This window comes from Anguilla anguilla, chromosome 17, assembly GCF_013347855.1.
Source record: "Anguilla anguilla isolate fAngAng1 chromosome 17, fAngAng1.pri, whole genome shotgun sequence".
Taxonomy (NCBI): domain Eukaryota; kingdom Metazoa; phylum Chordata; class Actinopteri; order Anguilliformes; family Anguillidae; genus Anguilla; species Anguilla anguilla.
Genome location: NC_049217.1, coordinates 11,276,223 through 11,300,101, shown reverse-complemented (window position 1 = coordinate 11,300,101; position 23,879 = coordinate 11,276,223). Strand labels below are relative to the sequence as shown.

Here is a 23,879-nt window from a genome sequence, read left to right as displayed (position 1 = left end):
AGATGAAAGCAAAATGAGGACTGTGGATGGGTAATGGAAACTTGGGATCACAGAGGCTTGTAGATAAACCAAGTAAATCTACAAGCCTGTTGCCATGGGGACATGTGGAGGTGGTGTCATAGTGACAGGAGAGTGAACCCTCCAATAAGTGGCCAGGACTACTGCATGTCATCGGCCACTCACTGATACCAACCAATCAGAGGGTAGCAAAGCGCTTGATTCATACCAGCTAGTGACTTATAGCACATGGCTCGTAGTAATTAAGCCCACCAATTCTGCCTGACAGGAAATGTTGTCTAAGAAGGTAATTCAGAATTTTGGGATAAATGCCCAACATTCCTTGCAAGGGAAAATTCGTTGGGCTTAATTTTTTGGAGTCCCACTCTCCATGGCTAAAACAGAGACAGGGTGTGTGAGTGTGAGGTGATTTATATTCATTGTAACTCTGGTGTAAAGTAACAACAAATTAAGGCTGTCTTTCACCTTAAGAGGCATAGAGGGTGATTCTAAGTTTTATAAAGAACAACCTTAGCAGCTAGCTAAATCCACAATATCTGAGGCTTAGCATCCAGGAAAAGGAAAGCCCTCTTTTTCTACTAAGCCCTCTCAGAGAGCTTAAGACCTGGTCGCACCAAGAATGACGAAGACATCAATAACCGTAATGTTAAAAATATGGAAATTACTTGAATTTAATGATTAGGGTCGGGTTAACATCAGAATGTTAACTACAAACCTGACCTTGTATCACAACCACGGCAACTGCTGGGATCTTGTTTGCAGCAATTCCTTTTAATAGAGTGTCCCACTGACAAAATGTATCAAAACAAGCAGTGCCATTTCAAGAAAATTATGCAGAGGTTGTGAGAGTGTTGAGTAGAATTCATTGGATAGAAAAAAAAAGTTCTCTGGTGTGAATGCTAGCAAATGATGGATGGTTATCCTTATAGTCATTAATTATTGTTATTGTTCCCAGTGTGACCAGGGATTTAGAGGGGCACCTCTAAACCAGCTCACATAAGCAGTTCATTGGCTGACAGCCCAAGAGCCTCACAGCTGCTTCTGAGGGTCCTGATTAGATCAAATCAACAAGAGGCTATCTTATTCAGTGTGTGCACAGAGTACACCAATCCATAAAACACACACTGAAATAATTTTTTTTGCAACATTACACCCTCTTTCTTTAATGAAACAAATAAAACAATGAAAGGACTTTGGCAGCTATGCACATGAAGTAAAACACAAAAAAGTGATTGGCGGCTGGACGGTGGTTTCACATCATGAGATCATATTGCACAACCGAGATCGCTGTGCAGTATGAGAGCTGGACTCCGGCCCACTGGAGTCCACCCACTTTCATAAACCTTTACGTGTCTGGAAGCTAGGACCAGGACGCGACATAGTCCATCACAACAAAGTCACGTTCAAAATAAAAGCCCAGAAAAATTGTACTTCGGCATGCGAGTGACCAGAAAAAAACGGCACCTGTAACGCATGTGATGTAGCTGGACATGCTAAAATCGGCCCATCTCTGAGGCCACGAACATTGTCAACTTCGTATGTCATCAGTTAGCCTCGTCCTCCGGAGATCTGCTTTCTACACAAGGATGTGTGCCACACACAAATGAAACCACGCCGCCTGGGAATTCTGGGAAGGGGGTTAAGCTCAGCCTTTCTGTGTCGCGGTCGGGTCAGCACAGACGCAACCAAACCCTGCGCAACCTGCGTTCTGTCAGACGTGAGGAACGAGCCAACGGAGCTGAAGACGCTAAATGAGCATGTTACCTTCGGCCGCAGGTTCGGCGGAGCAGACCTTATAACAATTAAATAACTCCAAAAATAATTTCTAAAATGAGGTCGCGTCCACCCGGCTCCGTTCATTTCCCTGCGTTTCCAAACCGATCGCTGCCGACGTCAGACTTGTGAGTAATTTTATTAGATTATGAGCGGCTGGTTGGGTTAGTGGGACGTTCTTCCCAGAGAGACCCGCGGAGTCACAGCTGCCTGGTCACCGAACATCGGTCAAAAACCACAAACTGAGGCGTCCTTTTCGGCGTCCTTCTCTTCAATCGCCCGTCACCGGCGATTAGCGTCAGGGGGCTCACCGCTGTTGCTGTGGGAACGGGCCACCGTGGCTAAGCCTGTGGCGGCCTGTGAGGACACTGGGGAGCGGCCATTTTGACGATTACTTAGACCAGGAGCGTCTAAGATTTTGTTCTAGCCTAACACTAAAACACCTGATTCTATGCGTCAAGGCCTTGATTGAAGAACATAATTAGTTGATTAGTTGAATCAGGTGCACAGTAAAAAAAATGTATTTAACTCATAACAGAGTTTATTCTGTATGAATCCAAATGGGGACAACTTTGCTCACTCAGAGCAAAAATGTACATTTTACAGCTGATATAACACTGAATAATTTACTGTGTCCGATCCCTTATCCCTTATCCGATAAGACTGGACACTGCTGACTAAGAGCATATTTCAGTTCCTTACTTAACAATAATCTAACACCTTATCCTTAACTGTAACCTTAGCCCTAACCCGATCCCAGAAACCGAACCCATTATCATCATTTTGGTGACCTGATCTCTTCTCAGCTGTTTTATCTGCCTGTTCTCTATCTGTCCCTTCTTCTCCCCCAGCAGCCCTAATTCTCCTGTCCTTCAGAACAAGAGGAAAACAGAGCGAGAGAGAAAGAGAGAGAGAGAGAGAGAGAGAGAGAGAGAGAGAGAGAGAGAGAGAGAGAGAGAGAGAGAGAGCGGGCTGGTGGGACTGTGACGCAGTAAACCTGAGATAACCGTGGAAACGGAGAGAGGCCGGGGGGGGGGGGGGGGGGGGGGCACAAGAGTCGCATCACATCACATCCTGCCGACACACGGGGGCAGAGAGATGAACATCCTCAGACAGCTCCACTAATCCACCAATCAGCAGCGAGTCTCTCTCCATCCCTGGGCCTGTGTTTTGTACTAATTCCCTTCCCTTTGGAGTACCTGTACCTCCAGTTATCCCTCTATAAATTTCCCCCTATCTTATTTAATTTCTGCTGCTCCTTCGGAAATTATTTGCAGACTAAAAAGAATCTATACAAGTCTGTAATCTGTTAGTCCTACTAGTTATAGTAGTACTACTAGTAATAGTTATGAAATACAATACAATATTCAAAACATAATAATAATAATAATAATGGTTGTTTTCTTCTTCTTATTATTATTATTCTCATTCTGTTGGGTAGGGGGGTTTGAAAGGAGGGCAGTCAGAAAGGCCCTTCCCCAGCAGCCCAGCCAGTGAAACGGCAGAGACCTTCACAGCTCGCTTCGCCCTAAAAGGTGCTTTTACGTCTCGTGGCCGGTCGCCAGCAGCACTGGAACTGTTCTGACTGTCCCGTTTCTCCTCCTTCTAACACTGATTTCTCCCAGCGGGGGGGGAAGGTTCTACATCAGGAGGTGAATGATGAGGAGGTGATTGCGGGTGATTGGTCGCGAACATGTGATCACATCTCTCTCACTGTGGGACACCGCTCTGCTGACCTCCACATGACCTTGGGAAAGCGGGGGCCTGGTGTCGGACCCACACCAGAGGCCATTAACCCCCCTATTAACCCCCAGAGCAGAGCAAGGTTTTTAGAGCTTGGACAAGTTTTTATGACAAATGGATCAGCAACGGTACAGAAATAGTTCAAGAGATTTAATTAAGCACGACAAAATATATATTTTTGGAACTATTTCCAGTACTGCTCCATTGTTACATAATGGTGCAGCTAGTGAAATTAAGCAGCGAAAGATAAGAACTGAAAATTGCCACTTGTGGTGCTAAATTCCAGCTTGCAGGGCAAAGTGTAGCCTTCAAAGCTGTGAACAACCGAGAGAATCAGAAAACAAATTGCAAATTTCGAAGCTTTTGTTCAGATGTGGACAGGGGAGTACAGAACCAAGCTACTCTGTGCTTTGGCTGATATAAAGGGTCAACCATACTTAGGTGTGGTTACTGTATACTACACTACTGTATACTATGCAGGATTTTTTTAGCCTTGCTACAGTCCCGTGTTTACAATCAAGAAAGTCTCTTCCTCCATCTTCTATCCGGCTAACTTACCCCGAGTATCCGACTTTGCTCATCTAGTTACCTAACGTAGCTAGCTGGATAGGCAGAGGTAACGTTACATATAGGTTCAACAGAAAACAGGCCAACTCCGAATCGCTTTTTCATCCCCTTGGCGAACTTCCGCTGACGCCACAGAGGAAAAGCAATTCCAAGGTTAACTCTAGTTCTTGAACGAGCGCTGTCGGGTTGTCTTTTGGCTTCGCTGGGCTTCATTACCACCGCCATTGCAGCAGCTAGGTTAGGTGGCGACAAACACTCTGAAATTTGATCCCAAACCACAGGCTCTGCTGCCACACCCATCCTTCCCTACACAGAAAAGAGCGCCATGCCCAGAAATGTCCCAAACACATTTTAGAAATACAAATAAAGGAAAAGGTGCAAAAGTGCGAAAAGACAGAGATTACCAGTGCATTGCAGATATGACTTAGCATGATTACTCTATAACATTTTCAAGGTAAAAGGCCTGCACAGTATGCCTTTTTTTTATATAGCCCTGGCATCTTCATCCCTCTTGTAAAACCGCACTAGCTTTCCTTTCTCACTGACAAGGGGGACTTTGCGCTTGTCTGACAGGATAGAGGGAAAACAATTACACGCACACACACACGCGAGCGTGCATGCACAGACACACACACACACACACACGCACGCGCGAGCGTGCACACACACACAGCTGCTGAATCTTTTTGTTTTTACGGACGAGCAGCCTCTCAGACTCTCCGTGGCGGGCGGGCGGGCGAGCGGATCCCATTCGCGCGGCGGTAATGGCGACGGCGCAGGCCGAGCCGCGGAGCGTCCGCTATCTGACGGCCCGCCGCGGCCGCAGAGGGTTCGGCCGCACACAATTCGCCGGCGCTTTCTCCCGCCCGCACTCTGCTAACAAGCCAATTACACCTCTGCTTGGCAACAGCCCCCGCCCCCCAAGGACCCGCTGTCAAACTAAATGCCAATCAGCAGCCGCTGGATAACTGGGATCAAAGGGGGGGCAGAGAGGTCTGGGCCAATAACAGCTTCAGACCTGCGTGTCATCATCAAGAGCTCTGTCTGTCTGAGGAAGCGTCATCTCCCCTCAGCTTATTATTTTTTATTTTATTTTTATTTTATTTTACAAATGAGTGTCTGATCCATTGAATTCATCTGCTCAACATTAAGCATTTGAAGCAGAACAGTGAAGTGCTTTCTGAGATTTCGCGTTATGCTGAATCATGTCACGGATAATGCCCCTGATATCCGAGAAAAAAAAAATTCTTCCCTTGTACCTGAAAGTCAGAACGGCTGTAGCTGTTGAAACCAATCAACAGCTCGCAGAGCGTAATGTTCTGTAAACTGCATGCTTGTTAAACCAGCTCCAATCCTAAATGGCTTCAGCACAGTTTTATAATAGTAGTAAGTTCTTTGTGTTCTGTAACTGGATCTTGATTTTTTATTATTTATTTTTTTTAGCTTTTAAAAAAAAAAAAATTTAAAACCAAAACCACAGATAAGACAGGTCACTTGTGTTTTGTCCCCTCACCAGAACGTACTCTCCTGGACCCTCTCAATACCGCGACGCTCTGGCCGAACTCTCTCCTGTTTGGGCTCCGTTGCGAAGCTCTGTCTGGGGGCCCGGGGACATAGCTATGGTGGGGGCCCCAGGATATTTCCTCCAGGTGAGGACACAGGCCGCTGTGCACCTGTGTGGACTGAGCTCAAAGAGAGCTGGGGTGTGTACAGTACTTACCTGTGACTCCAGGGTGCCTGCACTGTGCTGGGCAGGGGTGGGGGATTTGGTCAGTTGGGTGTTCGTTTAAAAAAAAGAATGTGACCAGGGTGTGGGGCTTTTAAAGGAGGTACAGTCGTGGGTCCGGACAGGGTTTATAGAAGGGGATTGATCAGGGGGCTGAGGTTGTGGTCAGGGGTACCAGAGGGGTTTGTATAGGGGGCGTGGTCTGGGGTACCAGAGGGGTTTGTATAGGGGGCGTGGTCTGGCGTACCAGAGGGGTTTGTATAGGGGGCGTGGTCTGGGGTACCAGAGGGGTTTGTATAGGGGCGTGGTCTGGGGTACCAGAGGGGTTTGTATAGGGGGCATGGTTTGAGGTACCAGAAGGGTTTGTATAGGGGGCGTGGTCTGGGGTACCAGAGGGGTTTGTATAGGGGGCGTGGTCTGGGGTACCAGAGGGGTTTGTATAGGGGGCGTGGTCTGGCGTACCAGAGGGGTTTGTATAGGGGGCGTGGTCTGGGGTACCAGAGGGGTTTGTATAGGGGGCGTGGTCTGGCGTACCAGAGGGGTTTGTATAGGGGGCGTGGTCTGGGGTACCAGAGGAGTTTGTATAGGGGGCGTGGTTTGAGGTACCAGAGGGGTTTGTATAGGGGGCGTGGTCTGGGGTACCAGAGGAGTTTGTATAGGGGGCGTGGTTTGAGGTACCAGAGGGGTTTGTATAGGGGGCGTGGCCAGGGGCTGGGTGTTGCACTTACTGCTTTAGGTTTGAATGGCGGCTGGACCTCCTTGTTCTCCAGCTTCTCCCAGTCCATGTAACGGAAGAAGCCGTGCTCCTTAATGTCCCGCTCCCCCTCCGGCCCGCAGCCCAGCCTCTTGGCAGGATGCTTGGTCATCAGCTGCAAAGAGGGCAAAGGTCAGCGCTGCAGAATGCCCTTAAGTAAACCAATTGGGTCAATTTACCAAGCGGAGTGCGTAATTACTTCAGCTAGCCCTGAGGAAGGCACACGGGTGTCTAAAAGTTTCTTTTTAAACTGGAGGGTCTTACACTGTCAGTTATACAACGCCTTTGTCTGGCCAAAGAGTACAGCATCCGGCTCTGGGCACCACACTACAATAAGGATGTAGAAGCTCTGGGGAAAGTTCAAAGAAGGGAAACTAAATTTGTTGCAGTTTAAAAGTTATGAGGGAAGATTTAAGATACTTTAAAAGTGAAAGGAGACTAAGGAAGGATTTGATTTAGGTGCTTAAATTCATAAAAAGGATTAACAGGTTCTACCAGTAAATCAAAGGGGATGTCAATTAGCAGAGGGTAACTTCCAAATGAATATCAGGATATATTTCTTCAGGATGAGTGTTGCCAATGTGTGGAACATCCTGTCCGGTCATGTAATAAAGGCAAAGACAGTTGGGCAGTTCAAATCCAATAAAATGGAAAACCTAGATGGGCTGAATATCCTGTTCTTGTGGTTGTGTGTTCTTGTGTTCTTATGAAAGGGCGAATCAATCCCGTACCTCAACTTTTATAAGACTCTGCTTGGACGCATCTAAAATGGCTACCATGTCAGAAAAATATTTTCTTGAAAAAGGCAAGAGGGATCACAAAAAAATATTAAAACATTAAAGACGTGAGAATGGCTCTGGAGGTTTCAGAATGAGCCCGGATGCCTTTTTTTTGAGGTGGGGGGGGGGGGGGGGGGTGAAATTTTCCGGAACAAGACGCTTCATTTCAAGCCTGACTGAGGACGCTTCTGCAAAAGAGGCTCTCTCTCACCGGCGCTCAGAAAAGTTATTACTGCTACAACCGCGTCGATGCTGTAATTAGGATCTCACGGCCCTCGCTCGCGCGAGCCTTCCCAGCAGCCCCCTGTCCACCCCGTAGATGAGGGCACTGACGGGGCGGACCCGCTCACCGGTAAATGCAGAGTGTAATTGCTCACGTCACCAACGCCCTCCCAAAAAAATGTACCGCCTAACTACGCTACCGTGACAAAATGGCAGCCGCCGGCATGAGGAGGGGAGGGGCTTCTACGCACACGTTCATTTGAGGGAGAGGTCAAGAGATGGCTGGGTTTTGCATTTTGTATTTATTTCGGCTCTGCTGCACCAATGTGTCACTGCCCATTCATCCACACTGGTTTTTCCCCATTAAGAAGAACAATGCTAAAAACTGCTGGGGCCTTAAGGTCCTGAGTACTGCCTAGCAGGAACATTGGGCAAACATGCAGAACACAATCGCAAAGACTCAAACTAGTGAAACAAGAATCTATTGAGTACGGAGCTAGAAAAATATCAGGAACCGAAGACCGGAAACACACACAAATTTATAATGCACAAAGAATGATGTTATAATGCACTGGATTTAGGGGCCTTGTGTCTCACAATCACAGCTCTCGTCAATCGCCACCAATGTGTAGCCCCCATCTTGGTGGTGCACGGCAGCCATTTTGCACCAGAACGCTCAGCACACATCAGCTGAGGTAGAGGAGGAGTAAATTACTGAGCCAATTAAACTGGGGGGATGATTAGGTGGCAGCTTGAGAGAGCCAAGGCTGGGAATTTGGCCAGGACACCGGGGAACTCTCTACTGTTTACGAGAAGTGCCACGGGATCTTTAATGACTCCAGTCATTCAGCTCGATTCTTCTCGGAGCTCTGCTAGATTACATTTCAGGGGTCAGGTCCGGGAACAATTTTTGGCTAATGCTTCATGGTTTAAAAAAAAATTATAATTCCCTCTGATAAATGTACAATCTGAAACATCACATGACAACCTGGTCTGAGAAAGCTAGAAACCAAACTGACTTGCGCAGTCAGGTTTGGATGTAGCGGCCCGGTCCCAAGGACCGCAGTCAGTACGGATGGAACAGTTAGTTCCCCAGCAGCAGTGGCAGAATGGACACCAGAAAGTTCGGAGTGAGTCATTATGACCGTGACAGCAGGTGTGGAATGACTGGCAGGACTGCAGCTGCAGTCGCTGGAGCACTTACCCCTTTGCAGATGGCCACCGCCTCCTTGGACATGGATTTGGGGTAGGACACGTGGTGTTCCATGATGGACTGGAACAGCTCGTCCTCATCCTCTCCGTCAAACGGGGGCTGGAGGGGGACAAGGACTGGGCGTGTCACCACTTCACAGACCACGGCAAAACCACATTTTTAAAAACGTGTCTTTCCTTTCATGAATTTTACCATTGAATTTTATGTGCTTTTCTGTTATTTGGCCTTTTTACACAAGTTCTTAATGTATCTTTTTCAAAGTATTAGTTCCATTTATTCTCTGCCTTTATTTAAAATGTATTTTATTATTCTTGTGAAATTTTTTCAACTGGAACCTGTGCTTCACAAATAAAGTTCATTTCTTTATTATTATTTACAGAGAAAATGTACATTTGCAGAGCTCATTATTATAGTAGGGTTCTACCAGCAGATAGTGCAGGAGGGAGTACTGCAGTACAGAAATCAAATCAGCCACCTGATTTTGGAGGGAAGGGGGGGCAGACTCAACACTTTCTTCCCTGCTAGGCATTTATAACCACCTGATTCAGCTGAGCACTGCTGTCACTGAACGTCTGTTCCTATCAGTGGGAAAAAACTGTTGAAGCATGTCTCTCCGAGACAGCATTTAAATGACTGCACTGTAATACAATTTTTTCCACAAAAAACTTTAGTCACACATATATATAGCTGGGATAGTCTCAGAGCTCCAGTTGAAACAACAGCAACAAAATGAGGAAACGCACAAAGAGTTTCGCTTCGGAGTTCTCTGTTAAAAAGAAAACGCGCTCTTTCTAAACGACCGTAAACGTTTGGCAGCCATTTTGTTCTGTGAGAGATTCGTGGCCTTCAGAGATAAGGAGTTAATCACGTCCCGAGTCCCCCAAAGCGGGGGCCCCAATTTGCCGAGGTTTCACCGGCGGTGTTTACCGAGCGCGGAGACGCCCGCGCGCTCCACGTTTATTTATAAATAACACAGAGACGGAGAGCCATGAAGCGGCCCCGCCCGTCTCCGGAGAGACGCCGCCTTCAATTACAATAAAGCTGACCTAGGGAGGGGGAGCAGTTTGCACCCGGAGGACTTCCCGAAAAGCCCGTTTTAAAGGCGGAGACGCCACGCCCGCCGGGCTCCCGGTTCCCGGGGTCGGGCCCGGCGCGTCTCTCTCGCGGCTGCGCGGTGACCCTTACCTGCCCGGCCAGCATCTCGTACAGGAGCACGCCGAACGCCCACCAGTCCACCGACTTGCCGTACGGCTGGTAGGCGATGATCTGGGAGACAGGGGAGAGAGAGAGGGCCGCGGCACAGGCTGGATTCACTCGGCAAACAAAATGGAGGCACAGCGGAGTGCGACAGAGCGCCGGCTAAATCAAAGCATGCGCTGTGGCTTTTTCAGACGCGCTGCGGGAGCAGTTTAATAATACAGGGCATATACACGCGGGCTGCTGCTCGCTGAACTGACAGCGCTTACTTGGCACGGTGTCCTTTAAAATGTTAATGAGTGCGGAGGCGTCCGGTGTCCTTAACGCTGAGGATCCGGGGGATGAGAGTATGTGCACGCAATCACACAGATGCACATACAGGCACATACCTATTCGATGCACATGTGCACACACACATAATACACATATGTATACATATTACACACATGCATGCATACACATGCACACGCCAAAAAAAACATGCACATATGTAAACAAACAGAACATACACAAACATATGCGCAATGCATGTGCACACATAATGCATGTGCTCACATGTACGCACATATACACACACATACACATGCATGTACACACACACATACATGTACACACACACATACACACTGCCCACACACACGCACACAGAAGCATGTACATACAGACACACACACGCATTTGCACACGCACACACACATGCATATACACGCACACACACGGGGACACACACGTGGACACACACACACACGCACACACACACGCACGCACGCACACGCACGCACACACACGCACGCACACACACACACTCACCTCGGGGGCGATGTAATCAGGTGTGCCGCAGAAGGTCTTGGTGGTCACTCCCTCCAACATGTTCTCTTTGCACATGCCGAAGTCGGTGATCTTGATGTGACCCTCGCAGTCCAGCATCACGTTATCCAGCTTCAGGTCCCTGAGCCAGGCAGATGCACAGTGAGACAGACAGATGCACAGTGAGACAGGCAGATGCACAGTGAGACAGGCGGATGCACAGTGAGACAGGCAGATGCACAGTGAGACAGTCCGCACATACACATCACCTTCCCACCTTCCAACCTTCCGACCTCACTCACCAGCAACACCACACTCCACTTTCCGTACCCATGTTCAGTTCATATTCTTATAGCGTGAAGCATGAATTATTCAACCTAAATGGACTAAAATATATTTTTCCTTTGCTGTTCTTCTTGTTCAGTGTCTCAAAACTGAAACCTCCCATGGCATACAGTATCTAATGATATAGTGATTTTGTTATTGATTCATTGTGAAAAGACAAAAATGAAATCTTTGGAGGAAGCTGGCCTATTTGAGGGGGGTGGGGTGGGGGGGGGGGGTTAAAATGTGTCAATGGTGTTGAGTAAGACACTCCTCTATGCCCCCGTGTGACAGTTTCCCAATTTGCAGATGATGTTCCCATATGACTGGCATGATAGAAAATGCATAAAATTATTATCATACAAATAATCACACACTGTAGAGCACTTGGATCCCCGATTTGCTGTGGTGTGTGAGTGATAAATTACACAGTTAACTCACCTGGTTTCTAGGGAACACAACAGCTCTCCAGTACCAGGGCTGGAGGCCCGTACGACATATATCGAATTCTTACAAACACTCACCGGTAAATGATCCCTTTCAGATGCAGAAAGAACAGGCCAATGGCAATCTCTGCTGAGTAGAACCTGCCAATAGTAAAGCCACATGTTACAGCTTTGGAGTGCTCCCCTCCAAACAGCACGCCTCCATTGTGACATCACAAGCTAGCCACACACACACACACACACACACACACACACACACAGACACAGACACACACACACACTGCACACACGCACGCACACACACTACACGCACGCACACACACTACACGCACACACACACAGACACACACGCACACAGGGCACACACAAACACACGCACACACGCACACACGCACACACACACACACACACACAGTCTCAGACTTGGCGTGAGACCCCAAGCTGCAGTCACACCTATCAGCGCTAATGCGATGCAGTGAAACCCTCTTCAGCAGAGTGTACAAGTAAAAATAATCCCCTTATGTAACCAGCTTTACATTCACAACTCACCTAACATGTTTATTTAAATATACCACCTATATTACAAAACACCTCATGTATATAATGCATTACCATAGGACATTAGAAATACCCAAACACTTTCAAGTTTTACAGTTTTGTTTATATTATGCAGCCTTTTCATCATTGTATATATGCTTTCTTGCACTAATTGTATATTCATAGCATAGCTTTGTTGAATACTCGATTCCGATTGGTCAAGGAGTGGTCATTAATTCAGTATAATGACTGCTGTAAAATGACCACTATTTCATACAGTATAGTTCAGTCAGAATGCACTGCCTTGTGTAGGTAACTACTGTTAACATTAGCCAGGAGATATGGGCAAAGGTCTCAGCGAAATTAAAGTATGTTTACGGTTGCTACTAGGATACTAATAGCCGTTGTTTTCAGAACTACGTTTGAACCTAGTAATGTACAAATATGCACAATAAATGCAATTTTATTTTGTGGCAGATAATTAACTTATTTGCCAAGTAGCCATGACATAAGTGGGAGAAGTTATATCAGGACTTATTTCGAAAAAATCAACCCTTGATGTGCATTGTCTCTTACATAACTGACAATCTTCAAGAATTAACAACAGATACCGACATAAAAATGTGTAAAAGTCACAGAAGATGTGTGAAGTGGAGGAGTGTTTCCACGGCAGCAAGGCAAAAGAAATAAGAGAATGTGTAAGCCTGCAGTGCCGTTGCAGTGAAAAGGCTGGCCCAGCTCATCCCACTGGAGCCCGCCTCCTGAGAAGTGGAACAGGAAAGGCCGATGTCGTTTCCTGTTAACAGAAGTTCCACGAAAGGGTGCCCCGCTCAGAAGGGGGCGATAGCCACCGGCTTACACACACACGCAGAAACACAAACGCACCATCCCTACCTACCCGCACACCAAGTTCACCACCCACACCAGGCACGGTTTGTCCAACCGAAACCTATCCCCGAGTTTGATACTCACACAGCGTGCGGCTCCTTAAACTTCCCCACCTGCTGGATCTGGTACATCAGATCCCCACCGTTAATGTACTCCATCACAAAGTACAGGCGGTCCTGCAGGAACAGAGGGGAGAAGCCGTGGTCACTGTTCAGCATCAGGCTAATCGGTATTTGCGAGTCACAGTCCACTGAACATTTCACTTGGCTTTAATTCTGACATTATATCTCCTCCCCCCTCTACCTTTAATACTGAAGATTAAAGTGAAGCAATTCCCTGTAACGCATCGCTAGTGCTCCTGACCAATCACAGGGCTAGTGACTGCACTCATTTCAGTCATTTTTAAGAGTTTCTCCTTATGAAAAAAGTGTTTAAGTTTTGTGGCCTCCAGAAATGATTCCCACTGCAAATCAGCCAATGCTAATGACCCTTATGCATAATGTCAGCTTACAGATGTAATGCTATTACGCAACCCCCCCCCCCCCCCAAACTCTGTTTCACTCCCTCTTCATCCCTAAATCCTCAACCCAGCACACCCCCACCCCTTTCCACTCCCATATGAAAACCCAGCAATAACATTTCTGCAGAATATTATTACTGCTAATTCAGAGGGGTTTTACTTTGTGTGTTAATTGCCTTTCTTACCACCCAACCCCCAATCCCCTTCAAACCAAACAGATTGTTTTTATTCTTGTCTTTTTTTTTGGAATTTGAATTTCTCTGTTTTCGTGGGAACACTAATCCAGAGGAACTTGAGTGGGAGGGGGATTATGCTTTCTGAGGATCCTGAAGAACCATTTTGGAGGAAACCTCCCATGATCCTCAGCATTCTACTGCTGCTATGATCTTCTGCACAGCATTTCCCAGAGCAGTCTGACATCTACACACAGTTCTCAGATCCTCTGACATCAACAATAGAATGCACCTGCCCTTGGATAACTCAGTAATGGTCTGAAGGCAGGAGTGCAGCTGGATGAGTAAGGGTAGTTTGAAGTGTGTAGTTGGGGTAGGGTGGGGTAAGGTTAGGGGTGGGGTAGGGTGAGGGTTAGGGTGAGGCTGTCACCATGGTCTGGAAGCAGGAGTGGAGCTGGGTGTGGAAAGGCGGTTTGAGGTGCGTATTTGGGGTAGGGTGGGGTAAGGTTAGGGGTGGGGTAGGGTGGGGTAAGGTTAGGGGTGGGGTAAGGTTAGGGGTGGGCTAGGGTGAGGGTTAGGGTGAGGCTCTCACCATGGTCTGGAAGCAGGAGTGGAGCTGGGTGAGGAAAGGCGGTTTGCCGGACAGGGCCAGCACCCTCTTCTCCACCATGGTGCACTCCACATCGTCATCCTGGACCACCACATCCTTCTTCAGGATCTTTATGGCATACAGCTCCTCCACCCCTTTACGCTCTGCCAACAGCACCTGAGAGAGAGAGAGAGGGGAAGTACACACCTTTTAAACAGGAAATGACATTCACACTCACATTCCAGTACTGAATCAGCCATTAGTTTAAAATGATATGCAGTGAGATACTGAAACTGTAAGCCAAATGTAAAGTCAAGCTGCTTTTTTCCTCACAGAATACCTGTTCATCAGGGTCAAGTACTTCTCTGCACAGACTAATGTGTCTCTGTCTGTGGGAAAGGCACAACCTTAACAGAGCAAGCAGTCTGATCAATCTCAGGCTGCTTAGTCTGAGAGAGGGTGTGGGCTCAACAAACCTGTAATACTTGAGCAAACATAAAGGAGATCACCGCGCATCAGCCGAATACCGCGCCGATCCGGCGCTCCCCGGAACGGGACGGCGAGCTCAGATGAAGCAGTGAGTCTGGAGCCCACGGACACCCAACCCGACCGCGAGCGAAACCGCGAACGAGACTGACGTCTGGGCGACCGGCGTGTCTCGGGCTGCTGTGGAAACGTTAGTCCTGTTTGCAGTCTGCCTGCAATAAAGCTGGATGTCCGTGGGCTCCACACTGATTCCTTCATCTCTGTAGCATCTGAGCTCTGCATTAGCTCTGGGACTCCAGGGCTTTCTCCTCACTCGTTTTGAATGCGGTGTGTGTGTGTGTGTGTGTGGCTGTGTGCGTGCGTGTGTGTGTGTGTGTGTGTGTGCGTGTGTGTCTGTGTCGCTATGTGTGTGTGGCTGTGTGTGTGTGTGTGTGGCTGTGTGCGTGTGTGCGTGTGTGCGTGTGTGTGTGTGTGGCTGTGTGCGTGTGTCTGTGTCGCTATGTGTGTGTGGCTGTGTGTGCGTGTGTCGCTATGTGTGTGTGGCTGTGTGTGTGTGTGTGTGTGTGTGTGTCGCTATGTGTGGCGGTGTGTGCGTGTGTATGTGGCTGTGTGTGCGCGGCTATGTGTGTGTGGCTGTGTGTGCGCGGCTATGTGTGGAAGCAGTTTTTCCCCTTTTCTTAATCCTGAATGGGCCTTGTCATAAGCCAAGCTCAACAACGCTCAATACCAAAGTTCCACATTAGAATTTTAAATATTGAGATAAAATGTGTGAGAGCAAAAGGGGGGGAGAGGGAGAGAGAGAGAGAGAGAGAGAGAGAGAGAGAGAAGGAAAGTGAAACTGAGAAAGTAAGAGGGGAGGGAGGGAGGTGATGTGAGACTGAGGGAGAGCAGTCAACCGACTGTCTGAAAGATGTTATCACAATCGCAAAGAATCTACCGAAACATCTGTCACCAACATCCCTCACTGATCTCCCACACAAAATTTATACATTTTGAAATGTATTTTAAAAAATTCTTAAACATTATTGTGATTTTCCAAAAATCCTTTTTGGTGAAAAGCAATCGCATTCGGTGAGTAAGGAGATCATTCATTCATTAATTTGTTCATTTCTTTAATCATTTACGTATAGGCCAAAGTTTCAATTACCAACAGAAATTCTACCAGGCAAAAAAAAATTATTTTCACTCCCTCATTAATATGTATGGTATTTAAATCACCAGGAACAACTTGCTTCTGTTTTATGTCGCTTGGAAAAGCATGGCAGCACTTCCAGGCTCCTCATTTAAATAGAGAAAGAGGATGTTTTAGTTTGTGGGGGGGGGGGGGGGGGGGGGGAGGGACCATCTGTTCATCAAACGGGAGAGGATGGCGAGAACTCGCGTCACTCCCCCCGTTTCTGCACAGTCAGGAAAAAACACAGCCCTTATTCCTGACGTAGCGACGTAGCACAATTCTGACACGCGAGGAGAAGCTCTGCGGATCAGGGCTGACTAACGACAGCCGGATATGAGGCGGATTCCCCGCCCTCGTCCACAGATCCACCATCCAAAATAACCCAAATTCACGCAACACAAATCATCTGAAAGTAGCGTTTAAAACAAGAGTTGGGGGGGTCAACTCCCATTTCAATTCAGGAAACTTTAAGGAATTTGAATTCAGGTCACAACAGCTGCACGACTATTTTTAAGTAATGAATTGAATTTCCATTCAGTGAATACATTATTTGTTATTATTCATTATTCATTCATTATTCAGGGAACTGGAATGGAGCTGACCCCAGCTCGGATCATTTAAACAGATCATTCGTGCTAAATGAATGTAGTGCGGCGTGCTGTGAAGGTTCCGGAATGTTTCTGTGAAGAAACGGACAGAAGGATGGAACTGGCACATCTTTCTTTTTCTTTTTTGGTTTCACACTAATTTATCCATGAGGTTAAACTGAGAAATCCTTCTTCCTTTACAGTGGCAGCTTGAGTGAGTGATGCGAGTGGGGAACGCCAGCCAAGCCAACTGCAGAAAGAGCAGTCAATGGCCAGTTTGAGAGAGCCAATCGCGAATTTGTCCAGGACACTGGGGTTAACACTCACTGGTATAAACACCAAGAGGGATATGCAAAGTTCATAGTGAGTTAGTACCACGGTTTAACCCTAGTAAGTCTTTCAGGTTATGGATAACGTAAAGACAGCCCTCAAACATTTTATTAAATAAGTTGGTCGTCATTTTGTATAGGGAATTGCATATTAATTGTATATTAAACTGTAATATTGATTCTAAAGTGGTCACATTTCTAAACCAATCAGAGCCTTTGCTTTGGACTAGCCAATCAGACACAAGATTCACTGCTCCAGTCACTGTGTTCATTTTCTGCATAGCACAGAGGGAACAGCACCCCCCTGGGCTGCAAACAGCACTGCAGGCAGCAACTGAATTCTCTCCTGAGCTGTTCAGCCCATGTGCTAACCAAGTCCACAATTGCTTAGCTTCAGCCACCAGGAAAAGCAGGGTACAGGGTTATACATCTGCTGGCTAAAATACCATTTATGGCCACCGCCACAAAACCAGCTCCAAACACTACACACGTTTCATCACAATGAAAACTGGTACGCTGGTATCCGGTCGATTTCACCAGCTCCAGGACACCGTTCTTCCCTCCTCTGCCTCTCTGCATGAGAAGCGCTGTAGCAGAGAAGCGCTCGCAGCCAGCGGCCGGGGCGAGCGCAGTGCTGCTAGCTGCTGTAACTGGAGCAGCGCTCGAGCGGTAACCTTTACTGGCAGCAGAGCAAACACACAAAAAAAACACCCGAGAAGCTAAACAATTTCCACCAGAGAGAAGGCAAATGGAAATTTTCAAAGTGACCTTTCGTGAGGGCTTCTTGTTATTTGTAACAGCGTTCTGTTAACTGTGTGGGAAAGGATTTGAAACAGAGGGCTGTAATCGCACTCTACTATAAGACACAGCGATTAGCAGCATATATGTGCATGTTCGCCTATGATCCTGCATATTGTATTTTTTTCTTGGGGGGCTGGGGTGGGGGTTAAACCACATACTTTGAATATATATATATATATACAGTACACACACAAACATATATTAGTCTGTACACTTTACTGTGGATCATTTGTAGGACCTCCACTCCCCCTCAGAAATTTTAAAGCACACCTTTCAAAAACTGTAATGGCATCACCATGGTTACGCAGAGTGGTGGGCATCTAAAGGCTGCGACAAGAATGTGTGACATCACAATAAGGTCCAGTAACTGTGTGATGTCACAAAGCCTTGCAAGGTCACTAGAAAGGCTGAGAGGGCCTGGAGCCCTACCACCTAGACAACAGTGTTGGGGGAGAGGAGGGTTAAAAAAAAAAGGCCCAAATGTGTTGGTAATTGTCACAAAGACATTGTCAGGCAGGACACTGGTAAATAAGCCTAATAAAGGTCTGCCGGTCTGCATCAACATAACAGTGTTATTTTAAACTCCCGTTGCTATGGAAACCGCGTGCTCCCAGATCCTTGCCTGTCAGAACCGGTACATGCATTTTCTCTGCCTCTTAGAATCCCTCGCCCACTATCCTCTCCATCTATCCGTTTTCCCTCTTTCTCTCTCCTGCTGAAGCTCTTCCCTTGCTTTTACCTTTACTCACTGCCCTTTCTCCCCTTCTCCATTCCTCCCTTTCTTTTTATCTCTGTCCCTTTTGACTCCTCCTTTCTTCACTTCCTTTCTCACTCTTCCCCTTTCTCCCCCTCATATTTTCTTAGTTCCCCTTATCTCTCTATCGTCCCTCCATCCATTTCCCTCTCTCTGTTCTTGTCAGGTGACACACAGAAATGGTAACAAAGTTTAAGCCAAAGCCCAACCCTGTCCTCAGACCCTCAAACCTTGTGCCCAGCCCGTTTTAGAGACAGACACCCAGGAGGACGGAGAAGAGAGGGAAGAGCAGGAGAAGATTAGAAATTGAGAAAAGGAAGAGGAGAGAAAGAGAGGATGAGGAGGAGGTGGAGGATAAGATCACCTTCCCAAAGCTGCCCTTCCCCAGCACCATGAGGAAGTTGAAGTCGGAGAGCTTCATGCGGTCACGGTTGCCATTGCTGTCGAATTTAGAGATGGCATTGGAGGAGGAGCTGTCCATCTTCTTTGTGGCTGGACCAATTTTGGCCCTCTGGAGGAGGAGGCAGACATGTTAACTCACCTTCACAAATATATCATATAATATATCAGTGACAGATGGGATTTGCATGTGTGCAACAGTGTGTTCGGGGAGGGGCAGCAGTGTGATTGGGGCGGGGGCAACAATGTGATTTGGGCGGGGCAGCAGTGTGATTGGGGCGGGGCAGCAGTGTGATTGGGGCGGGGCAGCAGTGTGATTGGGGCGGGGGCAGCAGTGTGATTGGAGCAGAGCAGCAGTGTGATTGGGGCAGAGCAGTGTGATTGGGGTAGAGCAGCAGTGTGATTGATAACAGGCGTAACAGCGTGACTGGGCGATGCCAGCCGGTCCGGCCCGCTGACACGTCGACACGCTGTCAGCCATTTTGGCACTCTCTCCTGGACGGTGATTATGGGCTGGCGGGCGGTTTTTGGCGGTCCCGTCCACCTGGCTGTGGGACAGGAGCCAGGCCAGCGCTGGGGTCCAATTAGTCCCACTCATTAGCACATTGAGTGCAGAGAGTCAGCAGGGCCCAGCAGCAGCTGCCAAACAGGAACTTCCTCCACACACGTGACCTTCCAGGTGATTACCGGCAGCCCTGGCTCTGAAAACTCCAGGGATCTGCTGGTTTTCGTTTTCATCTGAAAATCGGTAACCAATTCGGACCCGAGAGACCAGGTGATGCGAGCTTGACCAATCGCTTTAATCGCTCAATTAAGTCCTGGTGCAACAACGAAAACCAGCGGACCCCGTGGCTCCAAACACCTCGTCACTGACCAGCAGTTTCCGATCCCAGGGGAAGCCGTTTATGGTCTTTTAAGGTGCAGCAAACGTGCTCAGGACGCCGGGAGAGCTCTCTGGGGTAATTAAAGCTGTACATTAGCGGGGCCTGTATGACTGATTGCGGAGAAGCGCTTGGCCTCTGACAGTGTGATAGCAGGTATATAGATGCTAGTGAAGGACTGGAGGAGAAAGCTTTGTGAATTGTGCTGACAGATGTTGCCGTCACTCAGTGGGAAAAGGACATTTATGGAACTGCCTCTCCTACAAGAGGACAGTGAGAGATGTGATGCAACACACACACGCACACACGCACACGCACACGCACGCACGCACACAGACACACAGACATACGTACTCCGAGTGAACGTAACTGGGCAGAGGCCGGTAAAAGAAGAGGAAGAACGAGTGGCGGGGGCGGGGTCGGGGGAAGAAAGGGCGGGGCAGGCGCGCGGAGGCGGAGCCTCACCTCAAACTTCTGCCGGAGCTCCTCATTTCCCTCCTCCCCCTCCGGTGGGACAGGAACGTTAAAGTACTCCCCCTCTTCCTGACTCAGCATCTTAAACCTGCGGGGCGAATGTCGGGGGTCTGAACCCAAACCTCTCCTGCACACAGACCCCCAGCCCCTCCTGCACAGAGACGCCCAGCCCCTCCTGCACAGAGACGCCCAGCCCCTCCTGCACAGAGACGCCCAGCCCCTCCTACACAGAGACGCCCAGCCCCTCCTGCACAGACGCCCAGCCCCTCCTGCACAGAGACGCCCAGCCCCTCCTGCACAGAGACGCCCAGCCCCTCCTGCACAGACGCCCAGCCCCTCCTGCACAGAGACGCCCAGCCCCTCCTGCACAGAGACGCCCAGCCCCTCCTGCACAGACGCCCAGCCCCTCCTGCACAGAGACGCCCAGCCCCTCCTGCACAGAGACGCCCAGCCCCTCCTGCACAGAGACGCCCAGCCCCTCCTGCACAGAGACACCCAGCCCCTCCTGCACAGACGCCCAGCCCCTCCTGCACAGACACCCAGCCCCTCCTGCACAGACACCCAGCCCCTCCTGCACAGAGACGCCCAGCCCCTCCTGCACAGAGACGCCCAGCCCCTCCTGCACAGAGACGCCCAGCCCCTCCTGCACAGACACCCAGCCCCTCCTGCACAGACGCCCAGCCCCTCCTGCACAGACGCCCAGCCCCTCTTGCACAGAGACCCCCAGCCCCTCCTGCACAGAGACACCCAGCCCCTCTTGCACAGAGACGCCCAGCCCCTCCTGCACAGAGACCCCAGCCCATCCTGCACAGTAAACGCCTGTCCCTCAAAATAACAGAATTAGGAAAAACGTCAGAGGGAAATAATTAGACTGAGTAGGAGGACCGGAGAGAGACGGAGAAATCAGCACCGTTTCAGATTCCCTTTCACACATTCACAAGAGAAATGATCAACAGCAGTATGAGCTTCTCCCTACTCTTCTTATTAGTATGTGTGCTACTCTTCATCTGCTTCTTCTTATTATTATCGCAACCTGTTTGTTTAGTAGGTGGACCGGTACATACATTTAATTGTGGAGGAGTGGGAGTTGCTGAGGAGATGAGTGACACGCCCCTTTTTGTGACACACGCATGAAGGAGATATCTCCACCAATCACAGAGCTCGGCTGTGTCTGTTCCACCATTTTTAACACCTGTGCAATTTCAGCAGGTCACTGATAATTGTAAAAATATATCTCCGCTTTTAACCGATATTCGGGAAATAATTCTTTCATGCGAGTCTGCATTTTTGGTTTGTCACATGCTGCACTGAAAATTAAATTCATCATCCGACCCCCCCCCCCCCGACCCCCCCCCCCCCCCCCCCCTCGGCTCATGAGCCACCGCTGCCATCACTTCAGCGCTTGACGACCCTCTGTGCCATTTTGAGATCAGAATAGCCCCCGCCCCCGCCCCCCCCACCCCCCCCCCCTCGCTCACCAGCCGTCCACGCCGTTCTTCTGCAGCTCAGAGATGCCGAAGGACAGGGAGCCCATGAAGTCGTTCCGGCTGGTCAGGTCCCAGTCCCAGATCTCCACCGACAGCCTGCGGTCCTTATCGGACTCCTTCAGATTACTGCGCAGAGACGGGAGAGAGCACCAGGGGGCACTGTGACCAGGGCTGCCGCATAAAACACATTCACCCTCTCACTCACTCACTCCTTTATTCATGTGTCCATCCGGCCATTTGCTCAGTGTCTAATTCGGTGTCCATCGTGCGCATAATTAATCCAGTTTTCAGAAAAGTATTCCGGTTATGATACAGCCCATGTATGCACCTTATTCTGAAAAGCAAAACCCAGTTAAACCCTCATTCCAAATACGAGAAATCCAAATAACATAGTTTGCATATAGCTCTAGTAATGTGCAAATGGAAAGCAAACTCCCATAAACACTGTAAAAATCTGAACTCTGCGGTTTGACCCTGCTTGTTCAATTCAGTCACATTTGTATTTATTTATTTAATGCCCCATATTACAGACACAAACAAACAATTAAAAACATTGAACTTCCAGACGTCCACAGTACATTCACTCAATGTAAACAAGTCATAGCTCATCGCGTTAGTGCAGCCTTACTTCACTCACAGCGATAAGACTCGGTCCACACCGAGTTAGATCAGATGTGATTCACTTGCAGCGATAAGACTCGCACCACACTGAGTTAGATCAGATGTGATTCACTCACAGTGATAAGACTCGCTCCACACCGAATTAGACCAGATATGATTCATTCACAGCGATAAGACTCACTCCACACCGAGTTTGAGACCAGATGTGATTCACTCAAAATGCAAAAGGAGTTTAATCCAAGCTGAGTTAGACCGGACATGACTCCATCACAATGCTACGGACTCATTCCACACCGGGTTAGGTTAGGACAAATGTGATTGACTTACAATGTAAAAGACTCGTTGAACGTTGGGTTCAGGCAACACTTAACGGTCTTGGTTTTCTGCTTGGTCTCGCTCTTCGGATCCGGAATGAGCTTCAGCTTTACATACGGGTCCGACAGGCCGTTAGGGTCCATGGGAACCAGGTTCCTAGCCTCTTTGACTGAGCAGAGAGAGAGAGAGAGAGAGAGAGAGAGAGAGAGAGAGAGGGGGAGAGGGAGAGAGAGAGGGAGAGAGCGCGATCAGGAGAAGAGGTTGCTCAGAGACAGGTTGTCGGATTATGAATGTATGGCTAATGGAGATATGACAGTCCTGGGGTTTCCTGAGCAACCAGCTTTAACATGAACTAAGTAGCTACTGGCTACCCACTATAGCCTGCTGTGTAATCTCCTGTGTGTGTGTGTGTGTGTGTGTGTGTGTAACTGTGTGTGTACGTGTGTGTGCGCGCGCATACGTGTGCGTATAAAATACCATCACACCATGCGATCGTTCAGCTGTGACTCCTGTAATGGGATTTGACTCGGCTGCATCTTCCCCCGGTGCCTGACAGATTATTTACATCTGATTAGACCTTAATCGAGCCCCTTGGCCCAGCTGGGGCCAGGCTGCTCACTTACTGACTCTTTTAGGGGGCAGGTGTCTGCGTGCCCCCCCCCCCTCGCCCCCACCAGAGCCCCACTATGTCAACCAAGACAGGGGCTCTAATTATACTGTAACCCTTCTGGAGCCCTTCCATCAGAAAACCGAACCGTGGGTAAAATGTTTTGCTTGACTGTATTCCAGAATGTTAAACTGCAGCAAACCTGGAAAAAATTTCAGTGCACAGTGTGTGTCCATCCAAAGCCTTTCCCTGGGGTTCAGTTTCAATGACTTTATCGATTTTTTAAATTATTTTTTTGTGCCAAGTCAGGTTGAGATTAGATACAGATGTTAAATGATAGCTGGATTTGTGAAGCTGTTCATTTTTTTCAGAGCGGCCTCAGGTTGCCTCTCAGTGAGGTGAACGCCCCCCCCCCATCCAACCAATCTGCATCCTGCAGTCACAGACAGTCAGTGTGACCTGTGAGAGGACGGTCATGCACACAGACACTCTGGACTGCGTTACTGTCGGTCAGAGCAGCCGGAGGTAATGCACACAGCGCACGCTGACCAGCATGCACAACACACACTGACCACAACGCCACAACACACACTGACCACAACGCCACAACACACACTGACCACAACGCCACAACACACACTGACCACAACGCCACAACACACACTGACCACAATGCCACAACACACAC

The 23,879-nt window shown here is 48.5% G+C and overlaps 1 protein-coding gene across 2 annotated transcripts in view; it reads right to left on the bottom strand.

Moving 5' to 3' along the window:
- The window catches only part of LOC118216704 (protein kinase C beta type), an 85,141-nt gene that overhangs the window by 9,938 nt on the left and 51,324 nt on the right, over positions 1-23,879 (bottom strand). For both annotated transcript variants that reach the window (XM_035398114.1, XM_035398115.1), the window contains exons 6-16: positions 22,597-22,753; positions 21,640-21,774; positions 20,153-20,249; positions 18,772-18,918; positions 14,280-14,453; positions 13,079-13,170; positions 11,648-11,710; positions 10,803-10,941; positions 9,981-10,061; positions 8,787-8,894; positions 6,556-6,696 (exon numbers count right to left, since the gene is read on the bottom strand). In XM_035398114.1, coding sequence (XP_035254005.1) covers positions 6,556-6,696; positions 8,787-8,894; positions 9,981-10,061; positions 10,803-10,941; positions 11,648-11,710; positions 13,079-13,170; positions 14,280-14,453; positions 18,772-18,918; positions 20,153-20,249; positions 21,640-21,774; positions 22,597-22,753 — 1,334 coding nt within the window. The remainder of the gene's footprint in view (positions 1-6,555; positions 6,697-8,786; positions 8,895-9,980; positions 10,062-10,802; positions 10,942-11,647; positions 11,711-13,078; positions 13,171-14,279; positions 14,454-18,771; positions 18,919-20,152; positions 20,250-21,639; positions 21,775-22,596; positions 22,754-23,879) is intronic.